Below are 21,617 nucleotides of genomic sequence, written 5' to 3' on the forward strand. Positions count from 1 at the left end.
CTCATTTGGCTCTGGAAAGGGACTTGCTTCCCATGCCCGGTGGGCAAAAACACCCCGGGAAGGTTTTTCTCCTGGAGAGTGAAGCTAACAGAAATCTGGAATGTGTTACTCAAGCCACCATGACCATGAATTGTACAACATGGACAACATTTTCATACTCTAGCCTCAAGTCTCATTTCTCCTGAACTCTTATTACAAGAGAAAGTCTCATTTCTCCTGTAATAAGAGTTTAGGAGAAATGAGACTTTCTCATAAATTCTTGGCATATATTGGAAGATTTCCTTGCAAGGTCACTTTAGTTAATTAAATTAAACACCTCCATGGTGATAATGACACATAATAAAACAACACCATGCTGGTAATAAACCTAATTTTTTTTTTCCTTTTCAGTTAAAAAGTGGCAAAGTGAAACTGTGAGGCCAGGTATTTTATTTCATTCTGTGTGCCTACAATTAATGTCATTGGCACGATAGATATTTAGTGTTTCCAAATGTTAGGTTGTGGGTGACTAACTTGTGATTACACAGTAACTCAGTGACAGAGATATAAATGGAACCTGGATATACTTTTCATTGGCTGAAATAGTGTTTGTTTCTGTTGAAAAAGTTCCAAGTCAATAAAGGTATTTTAGAATTCATGGCAACATTATCAAAATATTTCTCTCAGAAATTAAAGGAAGGGATATTGTGAAATATTTGACAGTTTTTGGATGGTCTTTTAAAGTAATCTTAAAATTTGACTAAAACTTCATTTTACAATATATGATTTTAAAAACAAAATTAAAACAGGGAAAGAATGCAGTCTGAAACAAAGTGTGTGATAATTTTTCCTAATTCTAATCCTATCCTGATTTTGAACTATAGATTAGTAAGTGCTCTTCCAGTGACATTGTGATAGATTTTATGGATATCTAAGAGAATAAAAACCTAAATGACCCTAAGAACAGGGAAATCCTTCATTTTCTATTTCTAGGAAATGCTGCAGGACTGTTTTATAGAGACTGCACAGACCCAATGCTTTTCATTAGTGCCTCTGGCCAGTGTAATGTTCAGATTACTGTTTCCCTTTCTGAATACAGTCTATGTTTCTTTTTGAACAAATTTGTGAGAGATCAACAGAAATAGTTGGATGTGGGAAAGCATCTTTGTAGAAGGTGGAAAAAACCCATAGTACAATACTGGAGAAATAATACAGACTATTTTCTAGTTTACCTGAGACTAAACCCAACCATAAATGGAGGTTTGGTGTATGTTTATCCTGACTGATGACTTTATCTTACAAAGGAAATTTGTTAGAACTAATCTCTTGTACTATGAATGTAAGCTCTAAGTTGTAACTGATGGATGCTTTAGCATTGTGTGGTGCCCCTCTCCTTACTGCCTGCTTTCCTAGGAAAATAAGTGTTTGACATTTTTACAAAGTCCCATGGATGTCATGCTAATCAGGCTGCCTAGGCTCAAAGCTCTTTAAATGAGAAAAAAAAAAAAAAAAAGAAAATCATACTAAAAGCATTCTGGCTAGAAGGATTGTGTGTGATTGTGTGATTTTGAAGGGAAATAATTTTAAGTACTTTAAATTCTTCTTTAAAACCCATGAACTACATAATAAGTGAACCTTAAGTAAAGTGCTGCATGATAAAGTGTCACATTATGTATACACCTCTGTAATTCTGGCTGCTATCACAGCAAAAATGAGTTCTTTTAACGAAAGGTAAATCCTTTGGAAGGGCAATTTTGGAATAAGTTGTCTTTGAAGGACTTCTCTTTCTAACCACCTTCTTTTTCTCTCTAACCTCTTTTTGCTTGAGAAACACAACATATCTTGCAGAAGGAAGGATTATCCCTCTCCACTAATGTAATGGTGGATGTCCTTACATATATACTATCAAGCTTTTAGAATTAATGATTTGTTATGATTTTAGTACAATTTGTGATATTTGCTACATTTATGTCTTTAACATTCTGTGGCTGGAAGTTATTTTATTCCTTAAGCCCTCAAAAAGTAAGGGCTAAAATATTTCTGCTCATTTGGCTTAAATCTAATACCTACACTACATGTCACCTGTTGCTCTGCAGTCAGTGCTTTCAGCCATCAAAAAGCCTTTGGCTTTGGTCTCTCATCTGTCAGGTTTCTTTATCTCCCAGGAGCCAGTCTCTTCTCTTACCATCCCACTGCCGGTCTTGGATAATTTTGTAACCTCATCTCCCCCCCACTCTCTTTGATTGAGTGTCTGAGGCTGAAGCAGACTAGATGAACCACTAGTAAGGAAGACCAGGAATGCTTTAAGGAAGAGTTTGTTAAATATTTCTTCCAGTTTGTATTGATCCCTGGAGTGGGTCCCAGTGCTGTGTCTGTCTGAAGAGAGCAGGGTGGGAGGATCTGTGTTCTGCTCCTGCAAGAAGGTAACAAATAAGATCAGAACCCATCCAAACAAATGAGTCCCAACCCCATCACTGTGTTTCAAAGGCCAGTGTTGGAAGCTGAAATGCTGTACTGCTGACTCATGTAGTCTGCCTGGCCTGACTTCATCCTGGCTCTCCTGATGCACGTGAACTCAGACACAAATTAATTCCAGCCTGTCAGGAACAGTCTCAGAGTAATTCTTTGTGACACTTTGTAGGAAGGATTGATGAAAGCCAGCCCTCTAATTAATATATTGAATAATACATCCCTCTGAGGCATATGGGGATCTCCCATACTGTCATAGCTTGGCAAAGCTAATCAAAAGCCAGGCTGCCAGGCTGAAAGTAGCATCATATTTTGTGCATTCTGGCTAGCAAGGAATAGTCTCCCACTTTTAATTTTTTTTTCCTGTGGAATTCGGGTTAGGTTTTGACCTTTGTTCTATATCATACTAATCTCTCAATTTCTGGGAAAATGGATGAATTCTCAGTGTGGGGAAGAATCCCTCTTGTTTTCAGATGACTGAAAGATAAACACTTGGGAATTCTTTTAAAATCACTGCTGATCTGAGATGTTTAGGAATTTTCTTTTCACATACTCTGATTACAAATATAATTTTCTGGCTATTTCATTCAATGGCAAAACACCTACAGGCATCAGGAGTGAGCATCTTTTCTGGATCCATCCTGCCTTTGCCCCAGACTTCATCCCTGATGGCCCACTTGATTTTGAGAAATGCCCCTTTACAGCTCTTGTTTCTTTCCAGCAAATGGGGCTGGAAGCATCCTTGCAGCGGAAGTTGCAATCTAATGGAGGATTTATCCTCAGTGAGTACATCTGCGCTGGCAGGGACCATTTGTACTTGAAACTAGATACCTCAAAATTCTGCAGAGAGATTTTTTCAAAAAGCATCAGGCAGGACCCAGGTAAATTCAAGTTCACTTCCCTGAAGGACCCAGGTAAATTCCAGTTCATTTCCCTTAACTGACTTCAGCTGCTGAACTTTTGGAAATTTGCCTGGTGTTGTGCTGAACAAAACCAGTTGTTTTGTTTAACAGAAGAAGTTGAGTCCATGCTGTGCAAAAAGAACAGTCTTATCATGGCAAAACAGACAAGATGTTTCTGCTTTAATTTAAATGTGAACCATTTGTGTTGCTCAATAACATCCATTAAAGATAAGGAGGTCCGTTTTTATGCCTTCTGCTTGTTGTAAATTAACAAACTCTCTTAAAACGACAATTCATCAGCAGTTATATGAGGCAGAATTCATTCTCAGCAAGAGAAGAAAATGAAACTCCCATCCTTTCATTCCCTGGCATTCCCCTGAGTCTCCTCTGTAGAATGAGATGAGTTTAATTTTGCTATTGTTAAGCACAGTGAGCATGAAGCTACATCAGAATGTAAGAGCAGGAAGGAGCATCTTATTAGCTGCATTAAAGGTTCTTTTAAATAATGTTGATTCAGTAACTTGTGTCTTGCTGATCATATAGAGAACAAGGATGAAAAGCCAGTGAGTGATGCTGTTTCACTTGCATATTTGTAGTGAGTTAATTGGAATAGGACATAGCAGTGGTTATCGTAGCTCTGTAATTATCTTGCAAGATAATTGTTCTCCATTGGGCAGAAGGCAATAAAAATGAGAGGCAGACACATTTCCATGTTTAGTGGATTATCAGAAGTTCTGTAGCAGAGTCTGAGAGAGAAACATACTCACCTGTGTCTGCCAGAAGGTACTTAGGAAATAATAAATAATACCTGTAGACTTCAGAGCTGATTTCAGTAGATTTGGGTTTTCTCACATAGGAGAAAATCCTACTTTTTATTGAACAAAATAAAGAAAACCCGGCCAAAAACTCTGCCACGTTTTTGTTGAAAGGGTATAGACAGATTCTTAGGTTTTGCTCACAGTATTTTTGATTTTCAAGTTTTGATTGAAAATCTTTGAGTGAAGGAGACATGTTCCATTACAATATTGATTTTAGGGGCAATCTGTAATAGTGACTCCCTAAAGCCATTTCTAGATCTGCAGTAGTTTCTTCAGAATTATTTTTTTTTTCTTTCTACAAATCATTAGATTTGAACGGTGTGCTAGCACTTTGGAATTCGCCTTGAGGATAGAAACCAGCAGAGTATTACTTTTCATTTGGCCTTGTCCTGCTCTTTCCTTTTATTGCTCCTCTGTAACCACAGATTAAGAACCCAACAAAGAGAAGCTCTTGATTTACTTTGAGCTGGACCATACACCTTTGCTTCTTGACATGACTCCCCCTGCAGCATTCTGCCCTGAGCATTCTCACTTGATCAGGGTAATGCTTTTGGGAGGGGGATGCTTTGGGATGCTGCTGTTGTGAAGAGCTGGGAGTGTGTCTAGTGCTCAGCCCCCTGGGCAGCCTTGTCTCCTTATTGTTTGTTCACCTGCCTACCTTAGAGCAAAGGACCCACAAGAGCTCTCTGGTTTCTCTGGTCTCTCCTGCTGCACTGTTGCTCTTTCACTGACAGAGACCTGCATGTGGCTGTGTCTGTTTTATTCACCTCCATTCTGCCTGTAAGGATGCTTCTGTCTCTGATGCAAACTTGTCTTGTCATGAGACACTTGGTGATCTGCTGACCTCATGACACTGTTGCTTTTACAAATCATAGCCACACAGACTTCTGTTTCTACAGGCAGAGCCTGTCTTTAGATATCTGTCTGCTGCCAGAATCCCTTTTGTTTCCTGCTTCTTTGTCTTTTCCTCCTGTGGTATTGAGACAAATGAGCTTCTCACTCTCAGCAGCTAATTGAGTGTGATTTTTTGGGGGCAAGGAGACACGTTGATGCATTTATGCTTGCTGGTCCAGAACAGAGTAGTTCATTCTAGTCTCTGTTTCTTCTCCTTACCTTTGTTCTTCATTCCTTTCTTTCCCTATTTCTTTTCTGGCTGATAGCTAAAAGTCAAAGAAGCAAATAAGCCATTTGTTCTCTTCAGGTTAGTGTCTGAAATGCAGAGAAACAACTGACACAAAAGGTTTGTGAAACAAATCTATTTTTTCATATTGTTTTTCCCCAAAATGCATGAAATGAACCACAAATTCATTTCCAGAATGTTAGATGTTATCCCAGGGTGATTCTTCACAATATCCTGCAACAGGGAATGTAGAGACTCATTCTTCCTTAATTAATACAATGTACAATGCTCATAGGCATGTGGGGCTCATCAGCAAATCCTATACATATTGGCTGTGCCAAGTTTCATACTGGCATCCCCTCTTTAGACAATTTAGGCTTTATTTTTATCCATCTACTGCTGCATTCATTTATTAAATGATGCTCTTGCTCTGAAGCTTTTTGGAGGTCTTTTATTGTGCCTAGGCCACTGTTAATAGCTGAATCACTGAGCCTTAGCATTTCAGGCATGTCATATTTACAATTGGAAAACATTTGTCCAGATGAGGCCAATTAAACACACAGTATCTGATAATCCTTATTTTTGTGTAAAACATTCCTTGAATGGGACATGTTTAAGATACTTCTGCTAGGAAACAAACTTGGAAGAATATTACAAGTCTTACAAACATTTCCTTAGAAGGAGAGGAGTAACCCCAGTGAAATCTTTAGTTACAGGACTTCCAGGCAGAGCTGAGGGGTCTTTGAGCATGTACTTTGCTTTTCCAAAGTGATCTGAAACAGGGCTGATTCATGTTTCATGGAAAAGCTAAGCAATAATCTATAGCAATTCCCCATGTACCCTCCTCAAAGGAGGGTAGCCAAGCACTGGGAAAACATTAATTAACTGGGCTTCATACTAAAGTAGGCACTAAACTAATTCTAGAGCAAAGGCAAAAATCAAAAAAATATACTCTTATTCTTGTTTCCTAAAGGGATTTGAAATTCAGAAAAACAAAAGTGAAATTGTTCTGCAAAAAAGTGTCCCTTCCAGAAGAAGGCAAAACAGGATCAAACCCTTGTGTTGGAATATGCTTAAAACTTGCAGACCTCTAAACCCCAGGAAAATCCCCTCCCTCCTCTCTAGAAATGCCCTCTCCAAAGCAGCACTGTTGATGTTGGATGTATTTGGGATAAGGAGCTGATGGTGTATTGTGCACTCAGGCTTTGAGAGCCTTCAGGACAGTGATGTCATAACTTGATGAGCTGATGCTTTATTACTTCCACCATATCCTGATGCTGGTCCTTCTAGGACTTGGCAAAAAACAAAGGCTTCTTATGCAATTAGGATAAGGGATAAGCCCTCAGGACTGCGTTTGCATAATCTGGGTCAGCTGTACCCCAATGAGTCAGGAGCAGCACATTCAGCTCCTCAGCATCAGGGCTGGGGCTGCACCTGGGAGCAACCAGGGCTGGCTTGGCATAGCTGACACCCTCCCTGCATGAGCCTCAGTCCCCATAAGGAGCTATTTCAAAAGCACCATGGGCAAATTAGGATGCCACCTGGAGCCCATGCCCTGCCTGTTGCTGGTCCTTTCAAACCTTGATCAGGCTGTGAATAAGGATCTTTGGCCTTCTACCCGCAAAATTTTTCAAATGTATTTCACAAGAATGTTGTTGGGATTTATGGTATAGGTTTGGGAAAAATGCCACAGGATTTTAAAGGACTAAGACCTATGAACTGGATGAGAACTAGACCCAGCCTTATTTGTGCATAGGTTTTGGTGTTAACATAAAGGGAAAAGAAGAAATATTAAGCAACAGCAGTTTTGCTGTTGCTAAATATACCTTAAATGTATTCCCTGTTAATTTCTGTGATAAAAAGAGTACCTTCTTGTATGTACTGATAATAGAAAAAAATGATTCTCAGTGTAGCAGAGCCTGCTGCCTTTAATGCATTCTCTGGTGGTGGTTGACATGGTTGAACTTAAATGCCAGTTTTCCCCTCAAGGAAAGGATTGATTTGGACCTCTTTCCTCTTCTTGGTTTGGTTTATGCATAAAAGAATTGTGTGTAGGAACTTTGTGGTTCATGGGCCTGTGATCCACTGAGCTTACAGGGAAGGCACAGGTTTAGACGTTTGGTACAGGTGGGGATGAGATGCACGGAGGCACATGCATGAATGCACATATGGAAACACATGCAGATGCCACAAACACCTTGGTTTTGAGATACCATGCAGAAAATCTCCTTAAAATTCATTGGGACCATTTTAAAAAGGATTGGCTTTGCTGAGAATAAACACTTAGCAATTTTTTCCCCTTATCTTGCAAGCTAAGTCTCGCAACAATTACTTCTGCTGGTGTCCAGGACTACAGCATCACGGAAATTAGCACTGGAAAAGATGTAGAAAGCTCCAGGGACCTAGCTAAGACAGTTTCTTACAGTATCTTCCTGCACAGCTTTTTTCCCAAGCTTCTTTTGCAATATGCTGTGCAAGGAGGTTTTGCCCATAACTCTTCAGAGACCTCATCACATCCTAACATATCCAGCAGCGTCTCCCCCGGCTCAGCCACACAGAATGATACTGTATTTATGTGTTTAATAAACACATTCTTTGCCCCAACAGTTCAACATTTGTATAGCTCTTAACTATGGTAGTTTATGGTGGCTGCCCAGGGTTCTGTGAAGGTTGGGTGTATGCTGTGCTGTTAGGTGCCCAGAGTTAATGTCTGCTGGAGGTGATTTTAGACCAACTAATACATGAATTGCCTTGACAACCTGAAGCCAACTGCAGTTATTGATACCTAGACAAATGAGATGCAGTATCAGATAGAAGAGAAGCCTGTTGGAAAGGCATGTGTCATTGAGCAAAGGTTCTATATGGAAAACTCCAGGTCAGTTGAGAGGGAATTGAATGAATTCGTTCCTGCTTCCATATATGCACATGGGCATGGCTCTTGTGTTGCTTGGATGAGTTGGAAATATGCACTGCTTGCTTGGTGTGACACAAAAGTGTTTACTTACTTCTGGAGCGTGATAGAATTATAATTACATCAGACTAATTGGCAACATCCACTAACTTAACTGCAATTGCCTGCAGCAAGAGGATGAGTTTTTCCTCCTTTACATATTATTTTACAATAAATGTGCCATTTTCCTTGATGTTTCCAGCCCTTATTTAGTGCACAACATCCTGCTAGGTAGTATCCATCTGTTTGCTCTGTCTCTTTACATGGACACTGTCAATTGCCTTCGGTATGACATCTTAACCTGCAAAAATGAGTTTTCAGGTCAGCATATTGAGAGTCTCAATTTGCTGTAAAAGTTTTGAATTGGTTTTCAAAGCTGGGGAATGGCACTTTGACTGGTCAGAAGCTAGACACACCCCTGGCAAAAAGCTCAGTCCAGCAAGTTCCAGATCAAGTTTGAAAGGCTGACTCCTGTAACCTGAATTTTTGCTTTTATCTTGTTGCAAATCCCAAACAAAAATGTTGCTCACATTCAGTGATACTCACTTAAATCTCCCAAACTCTCGGGTCCAGGAGATAGAGGAATAGAGCATCTCTTACTCTCAACTGATGGTTTAGGGAGCAAGGATCAACAGAGACAGTTGGAACTGCTCAGCTGTTTTCATTTAAAATCCTAGAGAAGACAAATGTCAATCATTTTCACCTTTAAATGCCTGGTGGGTTAGGCAAAATAGGTAGAAAAAAAAATGCAAAAATTGTTTATTCCATGAAAAGGCATTAGAGTTGGTAGAAAAATGAGCTGGGCTGTGCAGTAGGCAGGTAACCTGAAGAGTCTCTGGTTTTCTTTTTTCCTTTTTTTGCATGTGTGGCATTTTTTATTTTGAAGTATACAGCACCTTGTAGTTGAAAACTACAAGGAAACACTTCAGGAATAGTTAGAGTACCGAATATTGTGTTTTCCTTGCCTTTATTGGCTGCTCTCCCTCCCAGTCAGAGATGAAATATCAGCAGAGTGGCCTAGTAAATGTGCAGCCATGCACAATGCTCTTCCCTCAGGATAGAGATAAGGACCTTGCCAGGATCATGTCCATCCTTCAAGAGCACACAATTCTCTTCTGAAAAGAAGGGAGGAAGGATCTTGTGAAAATCAAGAGCTACCATGAAAACAGAAAGGAAAAGCAGCACCAGAAGATAGGAAAAAAGGAACAATTCTTTCTTTTAATGGAATTCAGAGGTAGTTTGAATTCTTAATTGGAAAATTATCCTGTGCCTGCTGTAATTCTGGCTGCAGGCTTCACATTTTGAAAACTGCTTTTGCAGCAGTTGAGGAAAGTGTCAGCAGGAAAAAACTGACCTTTCCTGTCACTATGCCTGCATGCTCTCAGCATTTTGTCATGCCAGGGGTGATTAATGAATAGGGATGGTGGAGGATGTTGATTTAGCTCAGTTTCTCACCGTGAGGGTGCCTAATTTTACTCCCTCTGGCCATCCAGGACAGCAGCACACACAGGTGAATTTTGTGAACCTTGGTTAAAATTTTGCTGTCTGGAGCTTACTCCCACAGATCTGTATGACCATGGGTTAGGACCTCAGGCTTCTGAGTGTTAAATACTCTTGTCTTTATAAGCCTCTGGACAGAGTCATTAGCTAGAGCATCATGAAAGCCTTTCCCAGCCACCACACTCTGTTGGCTGCACTTGGTTGTATAAGTCAGGGGATGCTGACATCTCTCCTCAACATGCTTTAGTTGCTTAAATAATATTGAGCAGTGCATCCTCCTAATGTTCTCCAGAGTGTAAGAAAATACAGGGCTGTGAAAGTGTCTCTTCTTGTTCTGTTGCTGCTCCTGTATTGCCAGACCTGTGAGGTTGTGAGGTTGCTGTAGTGAGTTCTCAAGGTTAGAGAATTACAACAGGATAAAGGAATAGATTTAGAGTCTGTGTGTGTTTTTACAGCTGTGCTTCAGGATCTTGCTCTTTCCACTGCTGACTTTTTTGAATCCTTCATGTAAAGCTCCTCCAGACAAATGATGGGAGACTATTTACTAAAAATACCCCAATTCAAGAGTCAGAGCAATGCAAAGCAAAGCTCTGTTCCTTGCCAGTGGGAACAGATGTGAGGCATGAAGAAACAGCATTGACTGGGGATCTGTTTTGCAATCAGTCATTGGTATAAGAGAGCAGCTTGGTTTGAGTGAAGGAAGGATGACCAATTAATCAATTTTCAGCCTTATCTGCAGATAGAGCAGCCTGTCTTGCTTTTGTGTTTCAGAACACTTTGTGAGCTTTTCAACTTGTAGCCACTATTTGGTGAACAGAGGAGTACCAGGAGTGTGCTGTGTGCTAGTCCTTTTTTGTCATCATTGTTAATCTGAAAAGAGCCATTAGGCTTGTCAAAACTAATTAAGGGAACAAGTAGATGGCACTGGAAAGGAACTCAAGCTAGAATGACATGTTTCAGGAGATCCCTCTCATTCCCTGGTGCACACTTGAAAGGCATTATGAGTGGATCCACAGAGCTCATGCATGCAAATGCACAATGGTAATGAGTATTCTGGATTTTGTTTGGATATACTTAGGTTTTTCTAATTGCAGTCCCTTTTAAAATGAACAGTACTGTGGCAGACTGATGTCTCTTATTACCTGGGCCAAACAGTTTTGCCCCATTGATGCAGGGGGAGATAGAATGGCCCCTCCATCTGGAGGGGAGAGACCCAGAGGGTGTCAGGGGCCCAGGTGAAGCCATCTGACACTGTCAGATGTGTGTCAGGATGCAGCAAATGGCTCTGAGTAGGAGCCTGGTGCCTGGCTTCCAGAAGGATAGATGCCAGGAGAGTGCATCTAAGGCTGAATTTAAGTAGGAAACCTGTTGGTAAGGGCTGCAGGGCAAGTCCTTAAAGTGTTCCCAGCCTTTATCTCAAAGTGCTGGAATTACTGCTCTGTTTCATTAAGTGATGATGAATAGATATGATGGTAAGCGTGTACATCTGTCTCTATTGGCATGTCATAGACAAGGGTGATGACTGAAATTGCAGCAGTTAGGGCCACTCATTTGAAAAAGGTAGAAAACCTCTGCTATGGACTAGAAAGATTGCTTTCTATATACATTGGGGACTAATACTGCAGCACACTGTAATGTTTTTCACTGATATTTAAAGGGATTTCTGTGTGTCCTACTGTCACTTTTAACCATGTCCATATATTGGGAAGCTTTGATCCCAATAATTGTGTGATCACAGGAACTCAGGCTCATTCTGGCATCCTTACCAATAGCAGACAGCCCTTCTTCCTTGTGGGATCACCCTGAAACTGATGGTAGCGATTAAGGAGCAGACTGTTTCTCACTGTGAGTGGAATGATGAAAGCCCTGCCTGTGCTGCTTTGTTTTGTTGTGTTGGTATCTCTTGGCCACAATTCAGAGCGTTGTGAAGGGACTTGCTATCGATGTGGTGCTCTCGTTAACAAGCAGTGCCAGTTTCAGTTACCTGCACAGTGGGTCATAATGTAGTTATTTTGACATTTGCAGCACTGCCTGATCTTAGCTGAACTCCACCACATTTATATGTTTGTCGTTACTTCAGTTGCTGTGTTTTTTGTGGGATTCACAAAAATGTATCAGAGCATCTGTATTTTTTAAATTATTATTATCATTATTATTTTTGATGTTTTTGCTGTTGATGCCCCAAGGATGAAAACGGCAAAAGAATGTGATAAAATTTTTTCCAGAACATTAGGGAGTTCTGAACATTGGCTGGCTCAGAGGGAATCTATTATTTACAATCTACTGTATCAAATTCAACTCCCACCGAATTAGAAACTGATTTTTGTCATTGTCCCTTTTTAATCTAACCCTTTGGTTAACTCAGGAGAAGCAGCACCATAAATCACGTGGACATCTATGGATTTTTTTTTCCCCTGCCAGCCATTGCTAGGACTAAATGTTCATCTCTCAGTGATTCTTATCAGCCAGGACACTAATAATAACATTTCTGTTCTGGGCTTGACTTTCCCTTTTCCAGGAGGAAAAGTATCTTTTTAATGTGCTTTGAAAAATATTTTTAGGGAGTAAATAACAATGCATGGGAAGATTTGTCTTGGAGTGCTTGAATTCCAGCTTGTGAGATTAAAGAAATTCCTTGTGCCTCTTTTCATAATTGTCAAGGACCACGGATGGCATGGGATCATGGTGTGAATAATGAATGCTTTTTCACCTTTTTAAAATCAGAAATTCACCATATGTGCAACACTGTTTTTCTTCTGAAGATTGGGAAAAGGAGGTAAAGGATAGTAAGATTGCCCAACAAACCAGGGACAAATCAGGAAACTTAGTCTTTCATGTCTCTAAACAGCCAAATAAAACCTCCTTTTAATTTGCTTTCTGAAGGCATGAGGCTGCTGTGCCCTTGTTTTTCCTTCAGCATTAAAACAGAACTCTGATTTTACTGGATTCTGGGACCAGCTCTCTTTGCTATCACTAGAACAGTCATAGCAGCCTTGATCTTGTAGGCAAGGGACAGGCAGGATCACTCTCTCATGCCTGGGAAGGTTGGTGTAGGGCCCCTGAGCATGGTCTGTGTGGAAATACAAAGGAGGCGAGTTGTTGAAAGGTGGAGACCTGCATACCAGGTGTCCCAAGGTAGGTTTAAACTGGCTTTGTGTTCCTTCACCAGCTCTGTCTGATTGCAGCCTTTCAGCTGACTGACTGTCTTCTCTCTCTCTGTCTCTCTCCTCCCAGGTCAGTGGCTGGTTTGGATAAAGAACCTGACCTTGTGCACATGGAAGCCCGGACAGCTGATGGACGTGAGTGCCTGCAGCCAGTGCTAAAAACTGGGCTTTGAACCAAGAATGGAGGGGGAATGAGAATCCAGTTTACCCATTTTACTTCCCCATTTACATTTTAATTGGTAGGGGAGATGTGGGTCATGGGGTTTGATGTGAAGTTTTTATCCTGAACCTGTAGGGGAAAGTCATGGGCTGCAGGGCTTGTGTCTGTGGAGGGGGTGGACAGAAGCACAGTCTAAGAACCCATCTATTCTGTTCTCTGCTGTTTCAGTATCACATAGTTTACATCCATCACAAAGAGCTGGGCTACCAGCACTGTACCATGGAACCTCTGCGCATTTCCAGAGGTGCTCAGAACACTAGGTGGTACCTGAGACTTTGAGAAATTACCTGCAGTCATACTTGATCTCCAGGCAGAATGTCCCTGTGCCCCTTTGTCTTGTATTGAAAGTAATTTTTTAGTTTTGCTCGTAATGTATGAATAGATGTTCCAACCAACACATAACAGACTTGAAAAGGTGCCTGGATCTGAAGCAGGAAATAGGAAAAAAAAATTCTTAACTCCTCACTGAAATAAATCTAGTCAGATTTATAGTGGAATGGATTCCTACATAGTCAATCTCCAGCAAAGAGATGGTATTAGAAGTAAGTTGATTTACTGTCTCTGAAGTGTTTTAGATATTTCTCACAGGAACTGCAGCATAGTAATGCATCTGTTCCTTGTAGAGAACTTTACTCCAGCGTGAGGAAATGGGAGTGATGGAACAAGCATCCAATTTTGGTGCAGGGACAGTATAGAAAAACAGCATAGGATTGAGGAGTTAGAGGATTTCTGGGAGGAAAAAAAAGCCTCATTTTTGTTGGTTGCAAACTTTTCTCTGTTTTAGTCAAATGCTGCGTAGGCCAGATGTGTGAACAAACTCCTGTCTGTCAAGATGGCTTCTCTGAGGTTGTGGATGTTCTAATATCACTCACTGGCCTCCCACTGCTATTTAGTGATGGCAGCTGAATAAATAACCAGGCAATAACAGCTCAGGGGTGACAGCTGTTTGTTGAATATGTGGAAAAAGCAAAACAGGCCGACAGGTGGGTGGACAAGGTGGGAGGCATCTTCAGTGCCTTTGCTGCCGTGTGTACTGTCACAGGTATGATGGGAGAAGTGGTCAAATGCAAATAAAAAAATCCCAAGCAAGCAAGCAAAGTGCTGATGGAGTCTGTTTTCAAACTAAGTTTAAACTTGCTCACCCAGCTATTTGAATATTGGATATGTCAAGGATGTAAATGTTTGAAAGATGTATCCCCAGCTTAAAGACAGCTCTCTTCCTTCAGGTCTTGTTTGCTCAGGGGTTTGCTCTTTGTTCTTGTTTTAATATATAAATTCAGCATTTTGAAATTGGCAGCTGGTGGTGTTGAAAGTTGCACTGGAAGCCAGGCTTGGCCAGTAGTGTCAGCAAAACAGCCCCGCTGCAGCTGCCATCCCGGGTCTGTCGGGCTGTGCTGGCCCTGCTGGCCTCTACCAAAGGACTCCTCTCCCAGCACAGCACAAAAGAACAGTGCTGCTCCACTTAGAGGTTCTAAGGCTTAAAACAATATTAGTTTGTGTTACAAAGAAATGACAGCCTCACAGCTATAGACTTCCCCAGTGTGATATGGTTCAGCTCTGGGTGCTCAGGAATGGGGCACTGAACTTTTCTCCCAGTTAGTTCTGCAACCAAAGTGGGCCTTCATGTGTTCATTGAAATAGCTGAGGCACTCACACCTGCTGGATATGGGGCCCTGCAGTTACTTCCTCTTGATCAGAAAGCTTCTGATGAAAGTGTTCCTCAGTATTGTGCAGAAGAAAGGAAAGGCTTCTCTAATGCCTCGTTTAGGTCAGTCTGGTGGCTCAGTCACTTATTTGATGCATTAGCAGGCATAGATTTAAATATTCCCATTGCTTAGTTTAATTCAGATAGAAGAATCCATGCCTTCAGTGTCACTGGCTGCTTGAAAAATACATGATTCTCCTAGGCTGAGCATTTTTCTTTCTTCTTCTTCTGTTTGCCTCCATGTTTTTAAGTTAAAAAAACCAAACCAAAAAAAAAAAAACCCAAAAAGAAACCAAAAAAAAAAAAAAAAAAACCAAAAAAACCCAACAACTTAGTGAGTAAAAGCAGTGGAGAAGGGAGGGGAAGGAATGGAAGTGCTATTTAGGACTAGACTCCTGAATTTGATGATTTTTAAATTTTTAATTTTTTTTTCTTTTGGCATTAAGGGGACTCAAGAGCCCATCCAATACCAATTCAAACACCGGAGCCTAAAGGGAGCTCTGGAGCTGGGAACAGGTGTTGGGACATGCTGGGATCTCATTCATCCATAAATGAGTCAAGGCTTTCAATAAGCTTATGGATCTGGGAGCTGGCAGTCCTGTTCACCTCTCTGGTGACTGTCCTTCAAGATATCTTGCCACGTGGTTTTGTCTGTCCAGTCATTAGAGATGGTTGTGACTCTGAAAAACCCATCTGCTCCTGTGCCTAGTGTCCTTAAATACTGCAAGATGCTGATAATTCCAGTGCCTATCTTATCTCAAGCTGTTCCCATCTTTTGTAGCAGATGAAGTTTTTTCACATTTTTTCGATGTCTTGGCAGAGTCATTGTAGCAGAATAATAATCGAGGCTTGCATTTTTAAATTGTAAAAACACGTAGGAGCCTTGGGCATTGTGCCTTCTGCCAGAGTGTAATAAGCAGCAGCAAGGACAGGGCTGGATGCAAGGGAACTATTATGATCACACTGACACAAGCACCCACCAGCATTCCTGGGAAGGATATTTTGAACTTTCTGATTTTCAGTGAGTTAATCTTCACCCCACTCACAGATACACTGAAAAAATTGGGATCTGAATTCTAGGAAAAAGAGGGGGAGAAAAGCTAACCAAAAGGATAAAACAGGGTAACTAATTCTTGGAGAGTCTACATGTCTTTTTCTTTGGGGGAAAATTATTGAGAAATTATTAGTGAGTTTTTTCTCCCTCTCATGGAAATCTTCACGATATTATGATTTAAAATCTTGCCTGACACCAGGACCTGATTTAAGCTGAGTCAATCTGCCAATGCAACTTGTCTCTATCAGCTGCCCTTTTCCCTATTAGCCCTGCTGGCCAGCCACCCCAGGAGGGAAGCAGGAATTGCTGTCCTGTGTCTAAGTCACAGTCACCTGCACACAGGTTGGTCCTTTGCAGCCTGCAGCACAACAGCTTTGACTGTTTCACTGCCTCCCTTCAGGGACCCACATCTCTGGGGAGAGAGCTTCTTGTGCTCCTGCTTCCTGCCAAAGCTGGCATGGAAAAGATGAGACATGGTAGCTTGGCTTATTTCACCAGTGTGTCCCTTACAATTTCAAGAAATTGTTTCCGTTTTGTCACTTCACACAGGGTAAAAATACACTCCAGAACCTCAAGATGGAAGACTGTGTTAAATAGCAATGAGGAGGTGGTTCCAGCTCCTCAGCTGGAAAATGGCTGTACATCTGTGAAAGCCATTCCCTAATCCTAAGGGAGGTGGGAAGGGTTTGGGCGGAGGCATGGACGCTGGGATTGGAGCTGCAGCAAGCCCTCCAGGCTGCTTCATGTCCATATTGCCACATTCACAGATGTGCTGAGGAAGTGGCTGAGGTTGCTTATGAGCATGAGAAATTTTAAATGCTGCCTGGGAAGTAGGGAGCCCTTTTCAACTCCTTTTGCAGTTGAACATTATAAAAATCCCAAAATTAACAAAAAATCCAACCCGCTAAAATAACCAAAACATCCAAACCCTTTAATTCTGGTGTTGTGTAGGACAATATATGAATTGGAAGTAGTGCCCAGATAGAAACAACCTCCCCTAGGCAATACAACTCCCATTGAAAGGTAAGCAAGGCTTTGGAAGCATGGCTTAGTCTCATGTCAGCTGCCCCTCTGGGTGAGGTCCTTTTACCTTGTGGCTGCCCAAAATGGGGATGCAAAATTACCTCATTCTGGAGGAGAGGTTGATAATAGCCTGGAAGTTAGGATGGCCTCTTCTCTCTTAATGGAGGCTTTCATTGAGAGACCCTGTACTTTCTACGTGAGAAGATGTGCTCTGTGAATGGCACCCTTTTAGAAGCTTGAGCAGGGACTTGAGATTGTTTCTCACACAAATGGGAATGGAACTGGGTGCTGCTATATTTTTTACCTGATTTTTAATGTATTTTAAAGGGATTTTTAAAAAAAAATTCTTTGGGAAAGCAGGAAAAAAGCAAGACTTTAGCTGGTATCCTAAAGCAGAGAGGTTTAAAGATATTTTATTTCTGTCTGTGTTTGTTTTTTTTTTTTTTAATGGGTTTGTATTGTAAAATATATGAAAATAAATAAAACAAGAGACTAAATGGAAAATGGGTAGTGAGCTGCCCCCTCTTCTCCACCACCATCTCCTTGAATATTAATCAGGTGCCATTCTTTGAGTATATTTGATTGCTGGTGTAACACACTCAAAATGACACAGTTCCCAATAGGCAGGAAGCTCGTTGTCATGTCAACACTTGTGATTTATCTGCATTTATTTGTGACAGGTTTTTATTCCTCTTCCCATTCTGTCACTCAGCAGCAGCAAATTATCCCCTTTCTGGAAGGATAAGAATATCCAGGCGACTGTGTGGGAGAACGTACTGGAGGGAATGAGCTTCTAAAAATACAACTCCTGACCTCTCCTCCTTGTTCTGCCTAATTTTAGAGCTACCTCAAAGAGCAAGTCACCGCTGTTGATCTCTTTGGATAGCATGGCAGCACATAAGACCCTCTTGTTTTCTGAGAAGTTGCTTTTATCCACTGCAAGGTTGTCTTAGGTTCCATACTGAGGAGCTAAATCGCAGCTCTGGGCCAAGTGTGTGTATATCAGTTGATGAAGAACTTTAATTTATGCCAGCTGAAAGTCTGACCTCTCTTCTACTGCTGCTGCTGCTGGAATTTTCTGCTGGGAGAAAGCACAGCTCTGATAGTCTGGTTATTGGCACTGTCTCTGAGTCAGGTGTTTTTCACCATACACTTTAAACACTGCCCAGTACTCTGAGCTGGCACCAGCAACATTTTCTGCTGCTTTAGCATCCTCAATGGGACTACGATTTCATTACTGCACCAGACCTGTGTGACTGCTCTGACTCAGCCCTTATTAACCTGGAATCCCTGGTGCATCAACCCAGAACCAGGTCTGCAGCCTTTAAACAGGGGCCTTCACTCTCTGGGTGGTTGGGCATGGACCTTTATTAGATTAAAGCTTGGCTGTAGTTTGTGACTCTTCTGGACAAAATATTTTAGTAATTATTAGTCTAATTATTAGTGACTGTGACTTGCATTCTTTTAGCATTTTTAAGAGTGTTGCTGGGATAAGACTATGAAAGAGGAAACTATCATTCTATGAATGTTGTTTTAGAATTTGGGAAGGCAGTTGGCTGAATCTCAGAGGATTTCAGTTGTGCCCCCCAGAGCTTTCCACTGCCCCACATACTGCTGTCACTGGAAGGACACAGACCAAGGACAAGGCAGTTTTTTTGTGATGGAGAATCCTATAAGCAGCTTTGCTGGGCTAGTGATTGTCTTTTTAAACTCCTCTTTTATCATTTCAAGCTCAGTTTGACAAGGTCCACGTCAGAAAGTTGTTGTGAACTAAAATCACTGCACCAGGCTCACCCCAGCCCTTACAAACTTGCTGTTTACTTCATTGATGTTTTGTCCTCACCCTTTGCAGAAAAGCAAAGAAACATTTGAATCTAGGAGGCCTGTAATGTGCCAGAGTGCAAAAGATATGACCCTTTTATCACTCCAGCTGTCATCTTAGTAGTATTTTTATTTTCTTCCTAATTTGCAGTTTTCAAAAGAGCAGTTGAAAAGCAGAGATGGCATATTTAGATTACACACATCCAGAAACACAATGAATTCATTGTTCTGTTCCATGAGGCCTTTTCTTAGCCTGAGTGAAATAATGCTTAATCCCCTATAACCTCTCTCAATTTACTGGAGGAGAGCATGTCTCTTCTTGTTCTGCCTTTCTATACATCTGCCTTTTCCTTCTGTTGTTTTCATGTTCTTCTCCCAGTCCTGTTCCTCCTCCCAAGCAATGCCAAGGCCTGACAGGATCCCATTAGTGTGATGGTCTTCTGTTCTTCTCTCCAGACAGAAGCATTTGATGCTTCTTGCAGTGCCTATAACTGCCGTTAGGAATCTTCAGCTACTCATGCTATTTTTTGGCCATGGCATTTTCATTCTGAGCCTAGGTTTGCTAGGCTCAGAATGAAGACTTAATTTTGGGAGATGCTTTTGATAGCAGCTTTCTGATGCATTTATGGTTGGTACCCTCCCTTGATGGGGGGTTTTGAACTTCAGTCTCCTGAAGGATGTCTGCACAACAGGAAAGGGAATGGCCAATGTAGAAGTGTGGTGAACTCCTAACTTCAGAGAGCATTTACAGTGTCAAAGGCTGGAGGCAGATCCTGAAATAACATCTCCCTAGCTGGAGACAAGACCTTCTTTGGAGCTGCTGATGGTGTTTACAGATGAGTGGCTCCTAGCTGGGCATTTGTGACATGTCCCTGTGCTCCCCTTGCAGACACCCACTATTTGACCTGTCGGATCCAGGAGTGCTCCGAGACCAAGAGGAGCGGGCCCTTCTCGCGCTCCATCGATGTCAGCTCCCTGGTTGTTCAGGATGAATACATCTTCATCCAGGTACGTTGGCTTCATGCAAATGGGACATGAATTCTGCCTGCACAAGGGATTTTTTCTTTGGGTATATTCTTAGGATATTCTTAGGATAAGCATATGAGACTGCAGTTTTTAGAGTCCATCCCGTTGGCTCTGCAGTCTGGGATACAGCACTTGATCTCCCTGCTTATCACTTGTCTTGAATCATATATTTTTAAAGTTTGTTTGTTAAGAGTCCATGAATTTCACAACTTGCTATTTGTGTGGCTAATTGTAAAATACAAAGGAACTAGAAATGAATTGGGGAGAACAGAAAATAACAAAAGAAAGTTGAGAATGATTATTTTAGCAATTGGAAAGGTTTATGTTGATTTGACAGTCAAGTAATGCTAATAGAGTGAGCCAGAATTTGTGGTAGGAGGTAAAATAGCAGAAAAATTGAGGAAAGTTGTTACAGGGCAACTTCAAAGTGAAAAATGTCTGTAAATTTGTCAGTTAGTGATGATTCTGGAGATGAGGAGAAAGTGTCAGAAATCGAATGAGAAACTATGTGGTTTTGAGATTTTTTGAGAATACATGGGCTGGATGGAACAGGGCCATCTCTCTAAATTTTGTGTCTGTGGAAGCCTGAGAATGAATAGTACTGTCTGGAAGAGCTCTTCCTGAAGATGTACCATTTGGTTGAAAACTGAGGGCCAGGCTGCAGTTATTCCAGATTGTAGGAAGCTCAGGAGACACAGAAATTACAGACATGGTGATGTTAACTGCTTGCCTCCAAAGCTGAAGCAGGGGGAGCAAAATGAGACGACGACTGGATTCATGTGGTGCAAAAAAACCACATGCTTCTCTTTTGAATAAGACTGGGTTATATTAATCTCCTATTTTATTTCCTTGAGTGAGCATTTTCCTTGTCTGTATCCAAATTATGAGAAAGATTTGCTGTGTTTATTGTCAGGCATTCTTATAAAAGGGAAGACGGTAAGTCTGTACTGGGATTAAGTGGAGGACTGGGTCTCTGTGGCCTGGGAGGACTGCAGTATAAAAACTGCATGCATTTGAGCAACATTGGCAGACTTGTTCTGAAAGTAGGGGAGTGTGCTGCTCTGGAGATGACCTGCTGCAGTGGGAGCCACAGCTCCCCTCAATCCCCCATGAAACCCAGTCTGCTACTGCTTCCTTTGGTCTCAGTGGAGATCCACTCTGGGCTGAAGGCGTGTTAAATCCAGGACATGGTCAATGGGCTATGCAGAGTGCTTGGTACATTTGTAGGAATGCTGATATGTCTTGGATGCATTAGCCTCACAAACCATGTGGTATTGCTGCCTATTATGGGATGTGTCAGATTGACTGCTTGCAATGTCTCACGCGTGCTGTTCAGTCTGGGTAATCTTGGACAGAAGTGTAGGAGCCAGGTCTTTAGAATTTTAAATATTAGACAGAGATGAATAAATAAATATCAAATTAAATGTGAAGAACTTGGTCAGGTTTAATAGCTTCATAAAGCATTGGTGCATGAGTTCTGATATGTCTGTTCTGGAACAAATCACAATTAATGTCTTGGAGTGGAGAGAGAACTTGTTTTTTTTTAACTTTTGTCACTAAACCAGTAGATTTTTATTCTAAATCTGTAGGCAGTGTTCCCCTAAAGTTAGAGGGATTGAAACCTTCAGGGGCAATTTATCTCTTATTTCACCTATTTCAACATGAGCTAGGTCTCTCTTTGAGTATACCTTTCTCATTAATATTGGAAGGAACCTAGGTAGAGCTTAGTGAAAACCTCAATATTTTTGACAGTTGAAATCAGGGAAGATGAATTCCAGACAGTGATATCAATGTCTTAGATTATCTGCATTGAGTTATTTACTAGTGAATATCCATTCTAATCAAGTTGATTACCAGGCCTGCACT

The 21,617-nt window shown here is 41.2% G+C and overlaps 1 protein-coding gene across 1 annotated transcript in view; it reads left to right on the forward strand.

The window, feature by feature from the left end:
* SORCS3 (sortilin related VPS10 domain containing receptor 3) overlaps positions 1-21,617 on the forward strand; it is a 263,400-nt gene that overhangs the window by 171,550 nt on the left and 70,233 nt on the right. The window contains exons 6-7 of the mRNA XM_030241406.2: positions 12,973-13,037; positions 19,615-19,733. Of these exons, the coding sequence (XP_030097266.2) occupies positions 12,973-13,037; positions 19,615-19,733 (184 nt within the window). The remainder of the gene's footprint in view (positions 1-12,972; positions 13,038-19,614; positions 19,734-21,617) is intronic.

Source organism: Serinus canaria, chromosome 6 (assembly GCF_022539315.1).
Source record: "Serinus canaria isolate serCan28SL12 chromosome 6, serCan2020, whole genome shotgun sequence".
In the NCBI taxonomy this organism is placed as follows: domain Eukaryota; kingdom Metazoa; phylum Chordata; class Aves; order Passeriformes; family Fringillidae; genus Serinus; species Serinus canaria.